This window comes from Phalacrocorax aristotelis, chromosome 4 (assembly GCF_949628215.1).
Source record: "Phalacrocorax aristotelis chromosome 4, bGulAri2.1, whole genome shotgun sequence".
Taxonomy (NCBI): Eukaryota; Metazoa; Chordata; class Aves; order Suliformes; family Phalacrocoracidae; genus Phalacrocorax; species Phalacrocorax aristotelis.
The window spans coordinates 43871930-43894338 of record NC_134279.1 but is presented as its reverse complement, the minus strand read 5'-3'; the positions used below and the strand labels follow the sequence as shown (position 1 = coordinate 43894338).

The window sequence follows — 22409 nt, the reverse complement described above, 5'->3', positions numbered from 1 at the left end:
TATTCACCATTAATTAGTTTAATTTCAAGTACTCTATTCCATGGCAGCCTTTAAAAGCAACAACTACAAGTACAACAAAGAAAGATTTAGAAAAAGTTCAGAGAAGTGAAAAAAGGACAAACAAACAAATTGTCCATTCAGAGTAAGTGATTAATATTGAAGTGAACAAAGGGCCTTTCTATATTTGTGTTCTGGATAATATTTTTATATCCAGAATAAAAGTATAGGACATCTATATTATGTAGTGTAGGAATTCTATATACCCTATAGAATAGAAACTCAACTTTCTTATACAAGAGTATAAGAAAGACATCTAGGTGTGTTTTTTATATATATATGTATGTATATACACAGTATCTTGATTCTTCTGCCTTGCAAACAGATAAATCTTATACTCTTACACAAGAATATAAGAAAAATATCTAAGTGTTTTATATATATGTGAATGTACGTATTTACAGAGTGTCTTGAGTCTCCTGCCTTGTAAATAGATAAAATCCAGTAGAGTGTAATTGGACACTCATTTACTTGATTTTATATGCAAATCAAATAACTTCAGCTGATTTCAGCTAATATTACAATTAAAATACATAATTGGCAATTTAAATTAAAATATGAGTTAACCACAGCCTTCTAGAGGTTTCTATGTTAATATTCTCTGTGTGTCCAAATTCGTAACACTCAAGGCTCAATAGGAAATAATTTTTTAAGATATTAAATACAAATCTCAAATTTGAGGACAGATTTTGTAGTAGACCTTCTAAGCAGAAGTTCCCATAAAACTGTAACTTTTCATGTCCTGAGTAACACAAACTTGGGAGGAAAAAAATTACATTCCCAGTCTGCGCTTAACATGGCATCTGCATACACATATACCTGTATGGAATTTTTCCATTTTGGAACTCCACCTGCTATTAAGAAGCAAAGTTCAGCATAGGATTTTTTATGAGTTAGAAAATTCCTAAGGGTTTTACATTATTCCTTGTGCCTACTTCTAAACAAAGGCATATTTAAGCACTTCTAAAAGAGTGAATTGGCATTAATAGGAGAAAATGAAGTGGGTAAGTAAAAGAGATTCACTTCCTTCTGCAAGAGATATTTTACTAGAAATCAGCACAAATAGAAAAGCTCTGTATCTTTTTTGAGACTCCATAGATCACAAATGGTTTTAGTTGCACTGTGTATCACAATGTTACTCACGATTTTATTTATAGATATATATATTTACTGACTGTGGTTATTTTTCAACGTGTTGGCCAGCACTTGAGTCAGAGTTCCACAACAATAAAGACTTTTTCTTCAGGTCCACATGGCTGATCGCAGAGCTGATACTTTTCTCTCTTGGCATGTGCAGAGCACACTTTAGAATGTCAGTGGGAGTTCTGCGTATGTATGGAGAGGAGGCTATAGGAGATGACATTTGCCATGTGGCCCTGAGATGAAAATTTTGCCCTAAGATAGTTCCTTCAGGAAGTTGTGGGTTTTTTTCCACTGCAGCAGTCACTTTTGTTTTAACAGAAACGAACCTCTGAGACAATGTTAAAGAATACCATTTGCCAAGAGACTGTTTGATATGTTGTGTTATGTTTAAATACCAATATAAAACATTGTCTGAACAAAAATTGGTGGTAGTAGTACTATTCTATGAAAGATCCTTACTACTTTTTAAATTTTTTTTCTGATCTAGGCTTCTATTACACCACACCTAGTAAAACAGACCAATCTTAAAGTAGATTCCAGATTATGACATTCCACATGCACAGCCATATGTGTAGATGATATTATTTAACATTGATAATATATTGATTACTCTTGACCAGCAGTCTTATTCATCTCCAGAAGTCCTGAGGAAGAGGTAACAGCAACCTATAACAATGCAGCTTAGTAAAATAAAGTTTGCGCATATAATGACTGATATAAAAAGAATTTACAGTCTCTATTTCTCTGCTACAACTATTTTTGAAGCATAAACTAGCTTGAAAGGCACTCTTAGATTTGCTATTTTCCTGTTCATATAAGAATGAACTAAGTGATTGTGTAAAATTAAAGTTTCCCTAACAAAATCTCTAACAAAATGTTTTCTTCTGTTCTTCTGTTTGTTCGTTTGTTTTTCCTTGCTGTTAGCTTGGTAGCCACAAAGGAAACAGACAGTGCAAGATCTCGTAGCATGCCCATGTCGCCATCTGATTTCCTGGATAAGCTAATGGGTAGAATGTCAGGCTACGATGCAAGGATCAGACCAAATTTCAAAGGTAATTTCAAACTTAAGCTTTTGTGTTTTCAGTATTTCAGTATTTCTTCTCACACAAATGTGGTTTCTGGAATGAATAAGAAAACAAAGAAGTGTACTCACTGAAAAAAAAAAAAAAAGTGCCTTCTTTTGCCTTTCTTTGCTATGGAATTCATTTCAGCAGCAACACGTTCTATTCCTGTCACTTTCACAGCTGCCCAAATGCAGACCTTTTGAAAATTTAGCTTATCACTAGTCCAATAGGGGTTGATTTTAATTTTTGCTTTTCTAAATGTTTGTTAATGGATTCAAATTCGCACCTTGGACTACCATAGCCTGAAGCAGTCCGGAAAACTAGTTCTGTGAAAGACAAGCCAAACCCTTATAACTGCCTGATCCTAACTAAAAGGAAGAGCATGTTAATGACATGGCCATCAGAGCCAAACTCAAGAGAGCTTATCTTAGTTAATGAATCTATCACCAAATTCTTCTCTGACATTAGATTCCTCTCTCTGCTCCAGTCTGCTTTGAAATGGCAAAAGGGACCATCTCTCCTTTTGTTCCTTCCCCTGTTCTCAGTTCTCCACTGAAACTGCAGGTTCTCAATACCTGGAATTATCTCTTGGTGTGTGCCTTTTATGCACGTATCACGAAGGAGATTCAAACAAGACAAAGGAGATTCCAAGAAGACTGGAAGTCCGAAACTACAAACGCAATGATTACATCTTCTGAGTGTCTCAGCACAAACCATATTATCCAGACTCAGGCATGCTAGAGTGTTTAATGAAGGATTATGCAAACTGCATTATTATACAAACATACAAAGTATTATACAGACAAATAACACACCTTCTAACTCTTGCTATCTGGGAAGTTTAGGTAAATTTGACTTTCTGTTTTTTAGAGTGCAAAGTGTTCCAATAATATGACAGAATTATATTTAACTGTATTTCTGAATCTTTAAATCAAGTTATCAGTCTTTAAGTTCTCCAGAATATAAAAGTTTTTGAAAGAATAAATCTATTGTGATTAAAAATGATATTATTCTTGCTTTGCCTTAGCTGCCTCTTCCTATGCCTATCTTCTTGGGTCCAAGAGATTCTCTTCGCTCTAACATTTGACTGTAAGGCAGGTTTTACTCCATGTTTACTACAAAACTTTTCCTTCAAGCAGACAGGCCTTTCTCCTCTAAGTCATATGTCTCTGCCTTTCCATCTTAATTCTTATTCAGCACTAAATTTTATAAGTTTTTGACATCTCCAAGTCCCAGAACCTTAAGTGCTTAGGACCGTAAAGCCATTGCTATTTGCTGGTTTTGCCAGAGTTTGCCCAGACTGATTCATAAGGACCAAGTAAGTAGTTTTTCAAATTACTTCCTCACCAGTAAGCCATAAACAGTTGATGCTGTGTGTGCATATATATATAAAAACTAAGTTAGCGGTACTGATATTTCTTAGAAAATTAAAAACATGCACTGGAAATTCAAACACATTGCTAAAAGATTTACAACAGTGATCAATATCCCTGATGACCATACAGAATAAGTCCCCTGGACTTTCCTTGTCTGAAGAATGTTCCAGTGCCTGGCTTCCTGGAAGGTTAATGTATCAAACAATATTTGCAAAGTAATGCAAAACACTATTTCTAAAACTACTTTCTTATATGAATGGTAGCTCTTAACTTATTTTTTCTCCTTATTAAAGTTATCTTGACTTGTTGCTACTGTATACTCTTCAGCATGCAAACTGCAGGTTCAACCTAAGGTAGAGCTGTGCTGGGCAAAAGAAGACCTCAGGCAAAGTCTAAGCACTGCAGTTTTTCTTTATTCTTCTTTGAGTCTCCTAAAGTCCTACAAACAAGTATTTAAAAATGAGGAGCTTACAGCTTAAGCAGTCGATTTGGGGATTAGATTTTGGAGCTTGTCATAGACACCATGCAGTCACAATCTTCTGATGGAGCTACAGTGAAGAATAGGCAGATGGTTTAGAGATTAGCGAATTCAATACAGTGCTTCTTGAAAGTATAATTCAAAAGACTTAGAGCCTTGTTTTGTAACTATTGAAATTTAAAGAGGCAAAACCTAATTTGACATTGTTCTTTTTCAAAAAGTGCACATTCTAAATCTTCTAGACAGCTATGCAGTTTGAACAAATCTGCCCAGAATGATTCAGATCTATCACTAAGAATAAGTATCTCCTTAAGTGACTTTGCCACTTTCTGGTTAGTTTTATTAATCCTAGAAGAAGTGCTGGGGCTTAATGTCTTTTTGAGTTTTTAATCTGGCAACAGTACTAAAGAAACAGAATGAGTACTAACAGAAGAACTGAGACAACCATTTTAAATCATTTGCCTTTCCAATAAAATTCCTCTGTAGACAAAAATTTTAACTACCATCTTTTAGTCATAATTAATCTTGATCAATAACACATAATTATATATTTTGTCCCAGTGATCTTCTTTTGGATAAGGAATTCTGCATATCTGTTCTTGTTCAACAGAAATAGTAGAGAAGACTGTTGGTATTTATTTAGCTATGGAATAAACAAAAAAAAACCCCAAAAAACTCTTGTAAAATCTTTGTTTCAGTTGCAAAATATTTTTTTCTAGTACATCAAACCTCTAGCAAGGTGCTTCTCTTACTCAGCTGTTGCACATCCCAGACTATATCTGTTCCTGCAGTTATGGGAAATGCTTCACTGTCTTTCGAATTTGGACACAATTATGTAATCCATATGTATAAATTGTCACGATCTCAAGATGCTCAGAATTAATGTGGTACGGAAGAGGTGTTCTATTTTTAAATCTATACAGTCCAGACTGTACCCTTTGATAACAATCTATTAAGGTGGAATTTTGGGGATTTACATAGGGAAGTGTAATGTGTTCCTTACCCTCGTATTACCAAACAGTATTCCACAATCATTAGTTTAGGAACTTCTTCTTGGCTGAAAAATTAATTTAGATAAATATGTTCTGATCACTTCTGGAAGCTCTTTATACTTTTGGCCTTTCCAGTATTTTATTGCAATAAAATCTGCATGTTTTGGAATAGTGAAAAGTATCTTTTTGTTTGTTTCTTTGCTTTGAATTTGGTGACTATTTTACTGATTTTATTGCCATATGACATACTGAGAAATGGATGAAAATTATTGTTTCCTTTTGATCTTCACAGATCTCTGTACTTACATGTCACTCCCTACCACATCCCTTTCCCAATGTGAAGAGTTCTGTTCTACTTCAGCTGCTTTTGTGTGGCAGCATTTCATAGAATTTGTGATCCTTGTTTGCATTCTTGACATCATGTTTCTCCCTAATATATCCTTTTGAGGTGGACAGACGAGATATTTTGAAGTATTCAAGACAGAAGTTCATGATCTATTTGTATGGTAGTCCATTTTTTTATGTATTAGTTTACATTCCCCTATCTTTCTTGATTACAGAGCATGCTGCCAGAGAACTATCCATAATTAATCTAGCTTCTTCTTCCTACATGGAAATCACTAATTTGGAGCCCATCAGTAGGAATGCATAGTAAGGATTCTTTGGCATTTGACTGACACTGATTTTCATCAAATTTTTTATTGCTTGATAGCTCATTAATTTGTGATTTTTCTGCACCTCCTTTCAGTCAGCTTTATATACAACTACCCTAAATAATCTTACACCAGAAGCAAAATTATATTGCTATATATTCTTTTTGATGTCATTGACATTGAACTACAGAGATTCAGTGTAGATCGATGGGGAAACTGACCAGCAATCACCTTGCACTTTGAAAAATGGCTATTTATTCCTAACATTAAATAACTTTAAAGCAAAAGGCCTATAATATGACTGTATCTCACTTCTCAGGACTAGTATCCTTAAAAAGCCTTTGACAAAAGATCATGTTGAAAAGTTTTTGAAACACCAAAGAAACTATTTCAATTAATTTAATTACATATTACAGTTAAAATTAATATTTATTTAAGATCATTAGATTGCCTTTGCCCACATGCTCATCAGCTCTTTCAGAGAGCTTCGGTAGATCTGAGAGATGTTATTTCAGCAAAAATAATATTAATCCATCTTTCTTAATCATAACAGTTCTCAGCATTTCTACCAGTTTGGCTGGCACAGAGGTAAGGTTTACATGGATAAAGTTCATTGTTAACATCATCCACCATCATACCTGGAGTCTGTTTTTCTTTTTTAATGCAGGTTATACTTGCTGGACATGGTACACATTTCCACTGATAAAAAACCAACAGAGGTGATAGCTGACTCACTGTGACTCATATTTCCAGAATTTTGCAAAGATTTTTATAGTGTCTGGCTCAATATCACCTCAGCCTGTCAGTTTGTTCCTGTTCACTTAGTCTGAAATGTCTACTACAGTCCTTGTACAAATCTTCCATCAGAATGGCTCCAGTATTTGACAGAGCTAGCAACTGGAGACAAATGCTGCTACGAAGACTTCATTTAGTGTTTCTCTCTGACCTTCTTCACTTTCATGGATACTTTTATATGGTAATCATCTCCTCTTGACTTCATCTTCCAGATCTTGGCAGGATTCTATTTTTAATGCCTCGCAGTTAGTTATCATTGTTAGCTTTTCTGCCTCCAGTGAGAGTCAGCTGGTTTTTTTCACCTGTCTTTAATTTATGTTCAACTTGCCTGAGTTCCTGTGTTTGAACATGACTTCCAGTTTTAGCAGCTTCATTTATGCTTCTTTTTGACCATATTTTTGAAAGTTAATTTTTACTTGCAGCACAGCATCTTTAAGTAATCTCTAAACCATTTGGAAGCTTCTTTTAGCTTCTCCTTTTATGCTCTTCTTAATTAGCTGTTAACTATATTTTTGTAATGCTGCTTTTGAAATTAAGCATCAGTGTTGTGATGATTTAGGGCTTTTTATTTATAAAAGCAACTATGTTTGTTTATACAGCAAACTTACACTTTATAGTATTATTTTAAACAAGATAGTATCATACCAAATTTGAAATGATGACTAGTAGTACAACATGCAAGTGTTTGAAAGGAAAGCTGCCTGGCAAACAAAATATCTAACAGCCAGCAAGTACAATTTTCTTCCTGACAGGTTTTTTTTGACTGCTTTTTTTTTTTCCCCTTGATACTTTTCAGGAGTTGTCAATGTCAAACTTTTACTGGATTAAAAGAAGTATTGGTTATGCTCAACAGCTTTAACAAATTAATCAATTATCAAAATGAAAGTGATGCCAAAGTGACTGCAGAGAGATGCTTCCTTACCTGAGAATTCTGCTCCATAGGTGTAGTCTTGTGTATTACAACTGAAGTACACGTAGTGATGTTCAGTTGCGATTGCCATGCAGTACTTAAAAACAATTATTGTCTTGAGGAAAGGAAGCTGGATGTTCCAAGTTGTGTCCTGTTGACAGAATTTTTAATGGATGTTCTGATTCTTCAAGTATTTAATATCAAGGTCATTGTTCACATTAGATTTTGCTAGTTGTAAACCACCAGCTGTGGCCGAGCAGCTTCTTACTTCAGCGACCCTAAAAAAGAAATATTACATAAGGGTTTATAAAACTGTCCTTAAATTCCAGATATAGATCTTTCATTATTAGTGACTGTTTACACATGCAAAAAGAAATCAGGTTCTCCAACGCTGAACTGGACTATTGATATAAGAATATCAAGGTGCAGGAGGGTGACAGAAAAACCTTGTGATGGAAGAATCTTGTTTCTGCTGTACACAGACCGAAATTGATAAGAACTGAGGGAGAGATTAGCATGCTCTACCACAATGCAATTTCTAGAGAGACTTTCAGAGAAATAATTTAAAACCTTTTCCATAAAGAGATGATTTATTGTTCAGGTATCATAATGACTGCTCTGCCACTATTGATGCTTCACAAATGTAAGATAAGACAGAACAAGAGTTGACTGAAGACCCATGGTAACAGAAAATTCAGTTTAAATGGTTTCTTAACATTTTGTGGATTTAAAAGAAATGAGAATAAAATCTAAGTCATTCTTTCTTAACCACATTGGTTCCTGTAAACAGTAGAGATAAAAGCAACAATAATGTATTTCTGTTACTGGTGATGATGATAACGTTAAAGGTAGCAGCTGCCTTGAGTGAAAAAGGTCACTTTTTCCCCTCATTGTTGTAAGAAGTGACATACATTGCTCACTGAAATGCATATAAATATATTTTTTGCACTATATTTCAAATGGGATGTTGATTTTTTTGCATAGAATCATCCATGCAAGTTTATAATGAACTTTCTCTCTTTCTTTTAATTGCTAGAACTGGCCAGTCAAGGAGTGTACGTTTGAGGAAAATCAAAAGGAAAATTCTTAGAAACCATTCAATTTAATTTTGCATTAAATGATTTGTGAATGTAGCATTATTTCCTCCTAAGTCAATATACATTTTTTCTTAACGGTTTATATTTTGCACTCACTCAGTAAGCTATGATTATGGAACAGGGACTGGTATTTTTTTTCTTTTGCAGGCCCTCCAGTTAATGTCACATGCAACATATTTATAAACAGCTTTGGATCCATTGCAGAGACAACCATGGTAAGATATTTTACCTCAAACAATTCACATTATTTCACATTAAATATGTTCAATGAAAACTAGCTAGGGCTTCCCTTCACCTGAGACTAAATGAAGAAGGAAATCCAGTTCTGAGAACAGAAAGTGAAAACATTTAGTTTGGCAATTGATTTTTTTCTAACAGAAGATCCATCATTATAACATCAAACACACAAGTAAAACTGAAGCCAAGGGTTGGGTTTCTTTATTCCTCTATAAGATTTATTTGACAGTTGTAAAGAACTCACTATTTTCAATTAGATAGGTATTAGTTTCTATAGTGTTCCACCTTTCTAACCTCAAAAATGTCAATTCATTAAGTTAAAAATATTTTATAATTTCATTATATACAGTGCTATTCTATACTTTATTTAAAAAGTCCTTCTTTGATAGAGCTATTGCACAGAGGTGACAGTATAACTAAACTGGTGATCTGTTATATAAAATTTCATTATGAATTCTAAGAGTGGACAAACATAAGTGGGTTGCACAATTTTTGTACATACACTTACAATTTGTCTGTTAAAGAAACACGGAAGCCAGAGTAGAAAAAGACTGGAGATTTTAAGGAAATAAGGGGAAAGCAAGGTCAAAATCTAAAGGTAGTAAAACTAGATATTGAACCATGAACCAACAGAAATAACTTGGACAATCTTATTTAACAGGTTAAATGTATATGCTAACAACTTGGAGCACAGATTTGCTAATTAAAATTTGGTGAGCGAGGAGGTAGATATAGGCATTCTTTCTCCATACAAGTGCATTGCATATTTTGAAGAAAGGCAAATGGACACCTTGGAAAATAGTTACATAGTCATTCTGCAACAGAGAGGGTTGAAATAGAGAGAGATGAAGGAAGAACTGTGGAAGTTTGTGAGACCCAAATATAGTAAAGAGTCTGAAATCCCAACACTTTCAGGGGTCAGTATACATACTTGGAATGACAGAACACAGACCAAAAATAATTGGTACGGCTCCCCCCTTCAAAAAAAAAAAAAAGAGGTAAAGGAGTAATACTAATGCATCCTTCTGAATTACCAGTAACAGCAAAAATGAGACCTCTGAATGTAGCTGAGGACCTGTAGTTAGGAAATCAATAGCATAAATACATAAAGTAAAATATATATGCCCCCTGTCTCCAAAGTGACATTCACAGCTGCCTGACCTTTACCAGCCTTGGAACATAGGGATAGATGTTACTGATAGAGGCAGGTGACTTTTCTCAGGTAGAAAATTACTTCAATTTGTATTTGGATGCCTTGCCAGATTGCAAATCCCAAGCAGATTGACATGGCATCCAAGGAGACATATGCAGGTTCGACCAGAGGATTAACCAATGCCCACATGATTAGGATAGCGCTCCACAGCTACTTTTTCATGGCTGTATGGGTCAATCTGGTGCAAAGCAGGAGACAGATGACAGAGTCCATAAAGTGCAATGATCCAGCAATTAGATCACTATAAAAAGGATATTTAGAAAAACTGAAGTTGCTACCACTTTAAAACTTTGTCCTGAGTTTGAGAATAGGATGTCTGAGTTCACATCTCAAGTGTATTTTCTCTCAAAAAAATAAGAATTATAAACATTTTCTTTCAGTACAACTTAGTCAGTTAGTACAATAATTTTATCTTATAATGAAATTACATTTTGTCATCTGTTGCCTTGAAAGCCAAACAAAACAGCCAAGATATAGACTACAACTGGGTCTGTAACAAACAGTTCCAGGTAGTATGTTATAGCAAATACCGAGCCTGGTCAAAGCAGAACCTGGTTTTTCATTCTATCAACTATATATATTCAAAAATTGGACAATTAAGCACAGCCTTGACCTTAAGAGAAATGTTGCCTTCGTGGTACTGGTATTCTCTTTATAATGTATTCACTGATACAGTTCAAAATAGACTTTTGCTTATGGTCATCAGCTGTTGATCTCTCAGAGACTCAAATTTTCCTTTGCAGAACAACAAAAGTTTTGTGTAGACAGGAATTTCATTTGTGCATTTTATTAGCTTTACTTCTCCCCAACACTGAAGATGAAGATCATCTGAAAAACATGAAAATTTTTCTATCTTAAAATTACAGCTAAAAACATCATGCATTATTTTACAAATTGAATTTCCGCATTGTTGAACAAAAGTCAATTCACTGCAGTTCAGTATTTTACCAGTTGTCACTATTTTACCAGTTTTATTTGCTGTAGTCCTTAAAATTCAAGTACATATGTCTTAATACTTAGTCTAAATCTTTACGTAAAGAAGGACTTATTAAAACAATGTATTAGATTCAAAAAGGACTTTTTTATTCTCCATAAATATATTTTCCAAACTGTAGACAAAAGAGCTTCAGTAAGCATGCAAAATAAAACATGGCCACTAAGTGGTACTTTGAAGCCTCGCTGGTATTTAAATCTACCAGCTGAAAAACGGTATATACATATAATCTCATAGCTTTAAAGAAGTCCGAGTACATCAACCCACGTCCTTCACTGTCGTTGTAATTGGTCTTGGCACTGTCAGTCTCTCTCTTTTACTCCCTGTCCCTCTGGTTCTCTAGTTCTCTCACCGATGAACAAAATCTTTGAGCTCCCTCTGCTGCCTCGGTTATGCATAACACAGTTACAGCAAAGGGTTAAAACCACCCAAGATCGGCTGCGAAATAGGCCCGTGCCGACTTTACATTAGCGGACTTTATAGGAAGAGGAGTTTGTCAGTGGGCAATGGGAGCTTACAGCATGCAGCAGGAATCAGCTTTCGGGCAAGTAGGTTCCCTGAAACTCATCCAGGCCTGCTTGCTGTTGTACAGTGGGGTCTAACACATCAGGAGAGACAGCCAAACCAAAAAATGTAGCTTAATTTGACTTAAAGTTTGTCAACTCTTTAAACCAGTTCATTCTTTCCTTCTTTTTTCTTGCTTTTTACATTTATTTCAGCTACTTGAGAATGTGGGCTAGAGTTGTTTCATATTCCCTTTCTTTGCCTCAAAAGGCAAATCAGATGGTTCATAGTGGGGAAAAGACATGCCACTTCTTGCTAGGAAGCTGTGATCTAGTCATACCTAGGTAACTTTAAGTGATCTTATGAGGAACTTAATTTATGTCATGTGTGCTCTGAGGAGGCAGAAAAAATGTACATGATGTAATTAAAAACTCTCTTAAACAAGCTTTCATCATTGGTACCACTTAGGGTCCAGCCTTGCCAATCTTTATATGTTATTGAGCTGAATGGTGGTACCAGGTCAGTATGTGTCTCAATGATATTCCAAAAGGGAGGATTTCACACTCTTTGACTCTAGCCAAGTAAAACTCTTACTGCTTTGCACACATAAAGGAAAGCCTAGGTCCGGTCTTCCATTTTTCAGATGTTGCCACTATTCTTTTTTTCACATAAGGATTTGAAATCTTAAAGAACAGCAGGAGATTAAAAAATTGTGGAAGCCCAGAATAAAATTACTATTTTATGATATGAAATTAACATAAGTTAACATCTGAAGTATTTTATTTAAGATAAATAGCAACATACCTAAGTACACTTAACCTTAAAAATCTGAGAAATCAATCAGATTGCTTGGTCATGTAAAGTTAAATATATAATTGCAATATGGGACCCATATCCCACAGGAAACCAAGTCATTTTCTTATTGGTGCACTGGAACTTAAATTTCAGGTTTTATCACAATAAATATCCTCAAGAGTTCCTTACAGAGTTTCTCTTTGTAGCTCAAGCTGTGCTCAGTTTCTGTTTGCACTGTATCTCCTAATGCTGAGAGATTTCCTGATTGTTAAGAGCACTGTCATACACATTGTTGGCAGTTGCCAACAAAAAAAAAAAAAAACCAAAACAAGAGATTATGCGGTTTTACAGAGTGACAATAACATTAATGCCAACATTTTTAGCTACAAATGCTCAGAGACAAAATGCTGAATACCTGAAGCAAAGGCTGCAGAATAGTTCAGCTATGGGGCAGATAGCAGGCCATACCTAAAAGCCTCCTTTTATTCTAGTGCATATGACTGACCAACTTCCTCAAGGTTTTCTGAACTTTAAAGGTCAGGCACAGCACTTTGATCTTAATGCAGATTTACAGCAATATTTACTAAGTATGTATTAATATGCTTAGCATAATGCGTGTGCTAAAAGTGCATGGAAAGGGACACTCACTGGGAGACCTAATGGCAAATGACAACAGTGCAGACAACTAACACATTAAAAAGCCTAAGTCTGTTATTTGTTCCCGCCAAATTTTTGCTGATGGGTATTACTTGACTCAGTCAGAGAAGTACCATGTTACCCTGAATGTTGTTACGAAGCAGGTGATAGATCTTTCTGTGCTCCCAGCACTAATGAGATTATCTTACATTTACAAATAAAATGTGCTTTTAACCTACAATAACCCATTTTTAAGCCATAATAATTACTCTTCTTTCATGAGTCAGAGCTCTTTAATTTCATTAGCTTCATCCTTCTTCAAGGTTGTCTTTAAATAGGGTACTTGAAAGGAGTGTTCACTTGTACACATTGCAAAGCTTAATGCTGAACAGTTTCACCAAATATTTTTCCTAGATGAATCATTTAGTTGATTGTCTCGAATACAAAGTAATATATGCCTTCCTTTGGTGAAAATATAATGAAAAATTCTGTGTAATGGATATAGCAATGTGTAAATACTGAAGTGACAGGCAGAAGTATCTACATCACACAGTTTTTATCTCAGATGAGTGAACAAGCAATAAAGGCCACTTTACAGTTTCAAAATTACAAAAGAAATTCAATCTTTTTCCCTATTTGACGATTAACTCCCTTCTATCAAGGCCCAGAGAAGTTAACAAGATTGTTCTTGTATGAATTTGGAAGGCAGATTGTTTAACATCCTTTATTTTATCATAAACTTGCCTCTGCCACCCTGAGCCTGGGTCACAAAGTCAGGAGTAGACAGAGGTTTTTCAAATCCTTGCAAGTCTGCAGCTGTCCAGTTTGTTACATGACCAGATTAATCCATGCAAATCCTCCTGCTGAACCTGCATTCCAAGCAGACAGCATCATATCACCCTCCCCGGATACAGCATCTATTTTCCATATTGTATGGAAATTCTATAGGTTGCAACCAAAGTGTGCTTGAAAAAGCACATTGCAATGCATACGGTGTATGAGTTAGCAAACAAATAGCATCATTTGTTTTCAAATTAAAAAAAAAATAAAGGCATGGTTTTATAAGCAGCAATGGAAAACATTGCTTTTGCAGTTCTGCTCTGAAACTTTTAGTGTACGATAAGTTTTTAGAAGGGAATGTTGGGATTCAGATACTTTGGTGGTGGAAGATATCAGGTAAGATGCTGGCTGGTATTACAAGAGTGCCACAGCACGATGAAGCAGAGAGAGGAAAGGAAATGTTAGACAAAGGTAGCATAGCCAACTCCTGTCTCACCAAATTACAAGGTGTAGCATGGCATGAACTGCTTGCAATAGCTGATCAAAGGTGCATATGGCATATCACTGATGGGTGTTGAGGAGGTGCTTTCAGGTGCCTGTTAAGAACAAGACCAGATGGCACTGTGCATAAAAACATGAGGGTCAAGTATCTGATTTGATGATAAACTGTAATAGATGGTACAGCAGATGGATAGGTTGAGTGACGTTACGCATAGAAGAGGCTAGTACAGATGATACTGCACATAATGGTTGCTAGGTACCAATAGCTGAATTTCTAAATCTGGGGAAATCTGGTTCCCTACTGTCATGGTTTAACCCCAGCTGGCAACTAAGCACCACACAGCCACTCGCTCACTCCCCCTCAGTGGGACTGGGGAGAGAATCAGAAGGGAAAAATGAGAAAACTTGTGGGTTGAGATAAAGACAGTTTAATAAGGAAAGCAAAACCAAAATAGTAATGGCAATGGTAATAGAAATAATACCATGAAAAGGAAAAGCAAAAGCCATGCACACAAGCAAAGCAAAACAAAGCATTCATTCACTCCTTCCCATGGGCAGGCAGGTGTTCAGCCATCTCCAGGAAAGCAGGGCTCCATCACACGTAATGGTTGTTTGGGGAGACAAACGCCATCACTCTGAACATCCCCCCTTCCTTCTTCTTCTCCCAGGTTTATATACTTGTCACGTAATTCAGGAATAAAACTCCTTAACACAAATGTAGTATTAAGAAGCAGGCATTCTTTATTACGGCTCCAGATGCAGAGGGGATAATTCCTCCTAGCATACATGCCACAAGTCTCGACAGACAAAGCTTATATTGCTCAGTTATATACATATGCATTAAATTTCCTGGAGCAGTTACACATATTCATTCACAGTGTGTTGCAAGAGGTGTCAGTTTCAACTGGTGTTCTGACTTTTATCTAGGTGTAGATGTCCTTAGTTGGTTTTATTTTGGTTTCAACTGACGTCTGCTGCTAGGTTGTTTGCATCCCTCCAGGATGTGCCAATCACACTTGCGAAGACTATGTCCTTGAGTGCATTCTTGCCTGAGGTCCCTTACAACAGTTCCCCCCTTTTGAGGTTTCCCTATCTCGATACCTTATGTATTTTGATTCACACATGTTTCTAATCATAGGAATACATTGTATTAATATACAAGTTACAAAGATTATTATAATAAATTAAGTAATAACTTATTTACTTCCCTTGCTTTGTTGGTGTGACAGGGAAAAGATAACTTGAAATTTGAGCATACAGCTTGGAGACAACCAATGTCCCTCCTTTTGCTCTAAGACAGAGACCACCATATGTGGTTCTTTGTCCTATTGTTAATTTTCTGGCTCTTGGATTAGAAGAACATTTGTTGCTACTGCACACAAACATCCTGGCCATTCTTTACTCACAGTATCTAATTGTTTAGAGAAATACCCCACAGCTCTTCTCCAGGTTTCCAGTCATTGAGTCAACACACCCAATGTAAGATGTTGTCTTTCATGTACAAATAATTCAGAGGGTTTAGACAAATAGGACAGTCCCAGTGCAGTTGCTGACATCAAAACCTTTTTAATTCCTTAAAAGCTACTTGGCATTCAGTGGTTGTCTGTTGACCCCTTCAAGATTTCATAAAGGGTTTTACCAATAGTCCATAATTGAGGATCCACAGCCTACACCACCCAGCCATAGCCAGAAACACCCTCAACTCTTGTACAGTTCTTGGTTCTGGAGTTTGGCAGATCGCTTCTTTTCTGTTGGCTCCCAGTCTCCATTGCCCTTGTAAAACTCAAAACCTAAATAAATCACAGTCTCTTTCCCCACATGAGCTTTGCTCTTTGATACACGATATCCTTCTTGTCCTAAGAAATTCAACAGGCTTATAATCATTTTAAGACATTCTCTCTGAGTCTCTGCAGTCAACAAAATGTCATATTGCAGTATTGTTCCCTCTGAGTTTTCCTTCTTCCATAATTCCAGCTCCTTTGCCAGCCGGTTGCCAAATGTTGTAGGATTATTCTTAAACCCTTGAGGCAGCACTGTCCAGGTAAGTTGTGTTTTGCACCCAGTGGTGGGGCTTTCCCATTCAACAGAGGATATCACCTGGTTATCTTTGTCTAGTGGTGTGCAGAAGAAGGCATCCTTGAGATCAAGCACAGTAAAACACTTAATGCTTTTCCTTCAATGTTGTCAGCAAGGTATATGGAGTAGCCACTACTGGGTGAATATCCTGAACAATTTGATACATGGCTTTTTGGTCTTGAACTAATCTATATTCCTTGCCATTTTAGTTTTTCACTGCCAATATTGGAGTGTTATATTCTGATTCATACTCTATCAATAATCCATAATCCAAGAATTTCATTATTAATCCTTCAAAACCCTTCCTAGCCTCCCACTTGATAGGGTACTGTTTTTGCCTTACTGGCTTAGTTCCAGGTTTTAAGACAACTTTTACTGGTTCCACCAATTTAGACTGACCTGGGATTCCATCAGCCCATACCAAGAGTGTCACTGCATCCTCTGCTTCTGCAGGAATTTCCTTCTCTAGTCTTTGTGCCTTCTGTAACATAAAAATTCTCGCTTCCACAGCTTTTGAATCAGGTATTAGTAATTGCACTTCTCCCTTCTTAAAAGTTATCTGCACGTCTAATTTTCTCAATAAATCTCTTCCCATCAAGGGCACCGGGCATTCAGGCATATATAAAAATTGGTGAGTTACCCATTGTTTTCCTAATTTAAATTTTAAGGGCTGTAAAAAGGGCTGGTTTTCTCATTTACCTGTAGCACCAAAAACGGTTAGTGTTTTATGGCTGAAATTTCCCTTACACATATTAAGTATGGAATAAGTGGCTCCCATATCAACTAAGAATTCCACCTCATCATTCCCCAGCTTTAATGTAACTATGTTCTGTCAGGGATGTTGTCGATTCATCCCCTGGTCCCCATCAGTCTGAACCTTGACCCAAAGTAAACAGCAATTCCACCTTAGGATTTTCCTGTTTTCTTGGAAAATTTCTCTGAAGACGCTTCTGAGGGCATTCCCTCTCCTACTGCCCCTTTTGTTTACAAAAAAAAAAATACACTGATCCTTATTAAAAGGTTTACTCTCCCCAGATCTAAAGGGGGGGGGTCCTCATACTTCTTCCCATAGGAGAGCGATCTAACCTATACCCATCATTTCGCCTTTTACTATTTCAGTTGTCTTCCGCTACTGCTGCAGCCAGCAATTGAGCCTTGTGATTCTCTTTCTTAACTTGCTCCTCCTCCCTTTTAATATAAACCTTCCATGCCACCTCTAACAACTTATCCATAGATCTTGCCTCAGCTCCTTCTAGCTTTTGCAGGTTTCTCCTAATATCAGGATTCAGCTGCCCCACAAGGTCACAAACATTAGTGCATCAGTCTCTCTCCGGATCCAAATCCATCTATTTCCTAGCCACATCAACCAAATCTTTACATCCTGTGTTTACTTACACCCATCGGAGCTTGTTCGAGAAAACCCAGAGGAAAGTTCACACCTCTTATTACCTTTTTCCTATGCTTGCTTCCATTGATTCTTCTTTCTCTGACTGCTCTTTTTCACTTAAAGGAAAAGCCATTACTTGTACAGTACTGCACTATGAAAGCTATGACATTACTCCCATCCCTTCCTGCATTTTCTTACTTACTTTTACATTTTTATTAGTCTTTTAAATCTGAATAGCAGCTACCAGATTAACTGTTGCTAAAAGTCTATATCCTGCTACAGCAATTACAGCATCACCCAGAAAAAGCTGTGAAGATAACAAATTTGCAAGCTGAGATCTGCTCAGTCCCTACTGTAGAAAATCTGAGAATTTGTGAAAATAAGATTGTGGCACCTCTACATAGCTCTGTTCACATTGTATGAGGTATGCTGTTTATAAAGTTTCATCTTTTCTTGCAACCATGCAAGAAGATTAATTCCATTGAGGCTTTGATTATGTAACACTCATGATATTTCTTTAATTTAAAAGGACACAGATGGCAATGTAAAGACATTTTTTAAAAAAGTAGAAAGACTAGGCCAAAAGAAATATTTTTTCAAATATCTTTAGTGTAGCTGCCTTGTGATGTGTATTTAAGCAATGGAAGTTAATCTCATCATGATACACAGGGATTTTGTCCTTAACTCCCATTAATGCTAATAGGAGTTAAGTCCATAAATCTCCATCTTATCACTGTAAGAATACAGCTTTTCTCCCTCATTCTTGCATAAACCTGAAATCTACTGAAACTTCGTATACAGAAACGAAAGCTACAGTCAATTTGAGAATAACTGTTAAATGAAGCTGAATTAAGAAAATAAAGGATTTTCAGATTGTTAACTTTGTTCCTAATTTCTGTTCTTGAGTCTAGTAAATATGTGCTGGAAAATGTGTCCACTACAAACACTTTACATGAAGCATTAACCTTGAAATTCTTTCCTTGAATAAGTTTGACTTATTTTGGGATCATTTAAAAGTTCAGTTCTGCTCTCCTGTCTTCATTCTATTCTGAATACTTGGTACTTGATGCACTCTGGGTGTGCATTTTTAGTTACCAAAAGTAATCACTCAGCATGGGAGCTGTGCACTCAGATTTTTTTATACATCATGCCCACAATGCAAAGACACGTCCTAAATCATATCTGAAAAAGTTGAAACCATTTTGTAATACTTAAAATTCAACAGTAAAATTACACAATTTGTTAAAAGAGTTTGTAAGAACTTGTTTTCTAAATAGCCGTTTCCCTTTTCCAAAGAGAATATGCAGTATGCTATCAAATACAGCCATTAGCAGATGATAGGACAAAAGGTTTCACAAAAACATTGTGAATCAGTTCTTTAAAAGCCAAAATGATGACAGCAAATTGTGTGCTGATAATCATTTTTTACCCACTTGCCCTTCCCTATGTCATTACTAGCATTATAAAGATGGTGCCAGATCTCTCTCCCCCTCCCAGGCTCCCTTAAATCCTTGTAGATTCTCATGCCAATTTACACAATAGTAAAACTCAGCATCTCCCAGACAGTGTGGTATCTTCAACAGCACAAAGTAACCCTTATGACTTCGGAATCTGTCTGACTTGTCACGTAGTCCTCAGCAGGCCCAGTCATTGGGTCCTGTACCTTCTCGCAATCCCAAAGCACTTTCCTTTGTCCCTTCAGCTAGTTAACCGTCTTACCGAGGAAGCAGTACCCTGCCATCTAGATTCACCAGACAGGTGTCTCTAGACAAGGATCTACAGATTACTACCTTCCCTCTCTCCAAATTGCAGGTAATCCCAGCTCACAGGTTTCTCTGCTCTTCTGCCTCTAGTGCTCCAGTTTGCACAGGCTTTTATTTCTCAACTTCATACAGGGCTTTTGACACAGGGAAGCCAACATAAATCAGCTCAGCTCCCCCTAGCTGCAGCATTCTCCACTGTCTGGAAAAGTCCCAACTTGCAAGCCTCTATAAAACATTATCAAACCCTAGGAGCAAATTTAATCCCATAACCGTCTTTCCCAGAGAAAAACAGCCAGCTACCTCCTCAAGGTATTTCTTGTTGGAGCCTGTGAGCCAGTGTGAACTGATATCGATCAAACACTTCATCGTAATCATGAAGGTGAATTAAAAAAATATATCGATTACACGTAACTGAGAAAAAGTATGTTTCACTATTTCCTCTTTACTGTTTTTAATGATAAAACAACAATCTTCAAAAGCACTCTGGGGAGTCTGAATTTATTCCCTTGCTTTAAAAAATAAGCAGTCTTTACATTGCCTGATCTTTCCATTAGTAGATTTCTTTTCCAGTTAATGGATTTCCAAAATGTAAATGTATACGGATATATGAAAGCTAATTTATTGGCATAACAGGATTAGTTAAAGAAGATTTCTAGTCTGCTTTCCATCTACAAACATTGTGTGCTACAATATGTGGGATCTCTCACAGTCTTCTTTTTAGTTGCTCCATCTACTTTTATAGGTTTAAATGGAATGAGGGTTTAGCCACTTGACTTCAAATAGGATTGAAGTGGTAGAATACTGAAAATTTGATGTTTCTAGTCAGTCTTTATTAGTTCCCTGTTTTGCAATATATTTTACCTTATTTTTGTGAATATTATGAAACTGGCTACTCTACAGTTTCAGAAAACTCAATGTATAAAATATGTAATTTCATGCCTTGGTGTAATGTATATTGCATATCATTTATAATACATATATCTATAATAACACTTTTCAAAGTGTGTGTTTATACTTCACATTTGTTAACTCATTCATTTTGGATAGTTTTACTGCAATTTTTAATTTATGCTAGACCTTTAAATATTTATACTAGACCAGTGTAACAAGACTGTTTTGCAGCTTAGCAAAATGTAGGGAAAATGTTTCAGATTTGTGCCTGTGACTACTGTTCTGGTATGACTGTGGTGCTAAAACCACAGTTTTTGAGATCTATCAAAACAGGGTTAAGATTGACTTTTCAATGAATAACTTCTGTTTCTACCCCCTTCATTATGGACCTTGTGGAAGCCCATGAACTTGACATTTCTTCTTTCTCCCTTGCTACTCATCTAGAACCACATGCACTGGTTCACAAAGTTACTTTCTTCGTGAAAGGAGCAGGTTAGCAAATGGATACTGAATGGAGTTTGTGCCTGTTCAAGTTTTATTTAGTTGCCTAAATGCATTTAGTGTTTTTAGAGATTGTCTTAATAATCCTTAAGATACCTGGGTTATCTAGCCTAGTAGACACATCATAGGATTGAAGGAGGCATGCATTTTTTGAACCAGCAGCCAAAAGGCAGAATATCTTATGGCTTTTCAAATGGCACTAGATATTTTTAGGTAAACAAACAAATTGTTCTCTTTCTCCTTGGTACTGGTACAGTTCAAATCCATATTAACTTTTACATGTTGCCATAGCATCAGTGTAGAACCTCTAAACCAACATGATTATCCTGAGACTTCTTTGTGCGCTTCATACCTATCAATAGATTTAAAGACAACTCATATGTAATCAAGTTTGTTTAAAATTAGAAATACATCCCTTCCCATAGTCCATTTTAGCAGGTGTTTAAGCTGCTGGAGTTAGCAGGCCCTGCTTCTGGACTTGAACTAATTCAGTTTTACCTTTTATTTTACCCTATTTACCCTATTCTAGACAATGTCATATTTACCCACCAACAGAAGAAAGGCTGCATGGAAAGTTAGTATGGAAAACTCAGATTCCTATTTGACCTAATTAATTCCCGAGGAGATGAAACAGAGGATGACTTCAAATATATGTTTTCAATAAAGGTTTCTACCATTCAGTCACTCATTGAAACTAGTAATATTCTAAGTGCTAATGTATAAAATGTATTAATAACAACATGTAATATATAGCAAAAGAATTCTGGTATGATCTGAACAAATGAATAATCTCAGAAAAACTCAAATTTTCACTTAGCAAGAAATACTTTCTGCTGTTAGAGCAAAAGTATCTTCAGGGACACATCATTTATCTGCAGAAAAAAAAAATCTTTTGTCAACTGAGAACATGGCAAAGATCAATGGAGACAGAGGCTTAGTGCGTGATGTTTGTTCATGTAATTGTCATGTCCATTTTCATCCAAATCCCTTATACTACTGCATGAAAGTGCAAACATTTTAAAAGCCCCTGAGCTAAAGCTTAAAAAAGCAATTACACTCAGCAAGTTGCAAAACGTGATCTTAGTGTAATGCATTAGGAGTTGGGAACACACAACTTCCATTAAGAATGGAAGCAGTATATTCAACCTGCAATTAATAAATATACTAGGACATGCAGTAAAAGCTGTGACAAACATTATACAGTATGACAGTACTGTGTTTAACTGATTTTTTAAGAGTAAACATGCTAGATATTAAATAGCTTTAACTTTTGACATGGCTATTATTTGTGAGCACAGAAACTAAAATCCAGCCATTGTTACTGTTAATAAACTAGAAAAAATCCCAACACTAAAATTAACTAAACTAAACTAAACCTGTCCATTTTGCAATGTTTCCATCCTAAAACCTATGGAAAATCAGTTGATTTTGTAGCACACTGTTGAATTCCACAGATTTTGAATGTTTTGTAATGAAGACAAGGAAGTCAGAAGCTAAAAATCAAGGAAACCTCACAGAAACTACTGACTATATTCTTATTCTTTTAGCCATGGGCTGAATGACAAA

The 22409-nt window shown here is 36.0% G+C and overlaps 2 protein-coding genes across 3 annotated transcripts in view; both read left to right on the top strand.

Moving 5' to 3' along the window:
* Positions 1-22409, top strand: part of HPGD (15-hydroxyprostaglandin dehydrogenase) — a 191530-nt gene that overhangs the window by 19123 nt on the left and 149998 nt on the right. The gene's annotated exons all lie outside the window — the stretch shown is intronic.
* GLRA3 (glycine receptor alpha 3) overlaps positions 1-22409 on the top strand; it is a 95721-nt gene that overhangs the window by 18707 nt on the left and 54605 nt on the right. For both annotated transcript variants that reach the window (XM_075091160.1, XM_075091161.1), the window contains exons 2-3: positions 2125-2252; positions 8713-8780. In XM_075091160.1, the coding sequence (XP_074947261.1) occupies positions 2125-2252; positions 8713-8780 (196 nt within the window). The remainder of the gene's footprint in view (positions 1-2124; positions 2253-8712; positions 8781-22409) is intronic.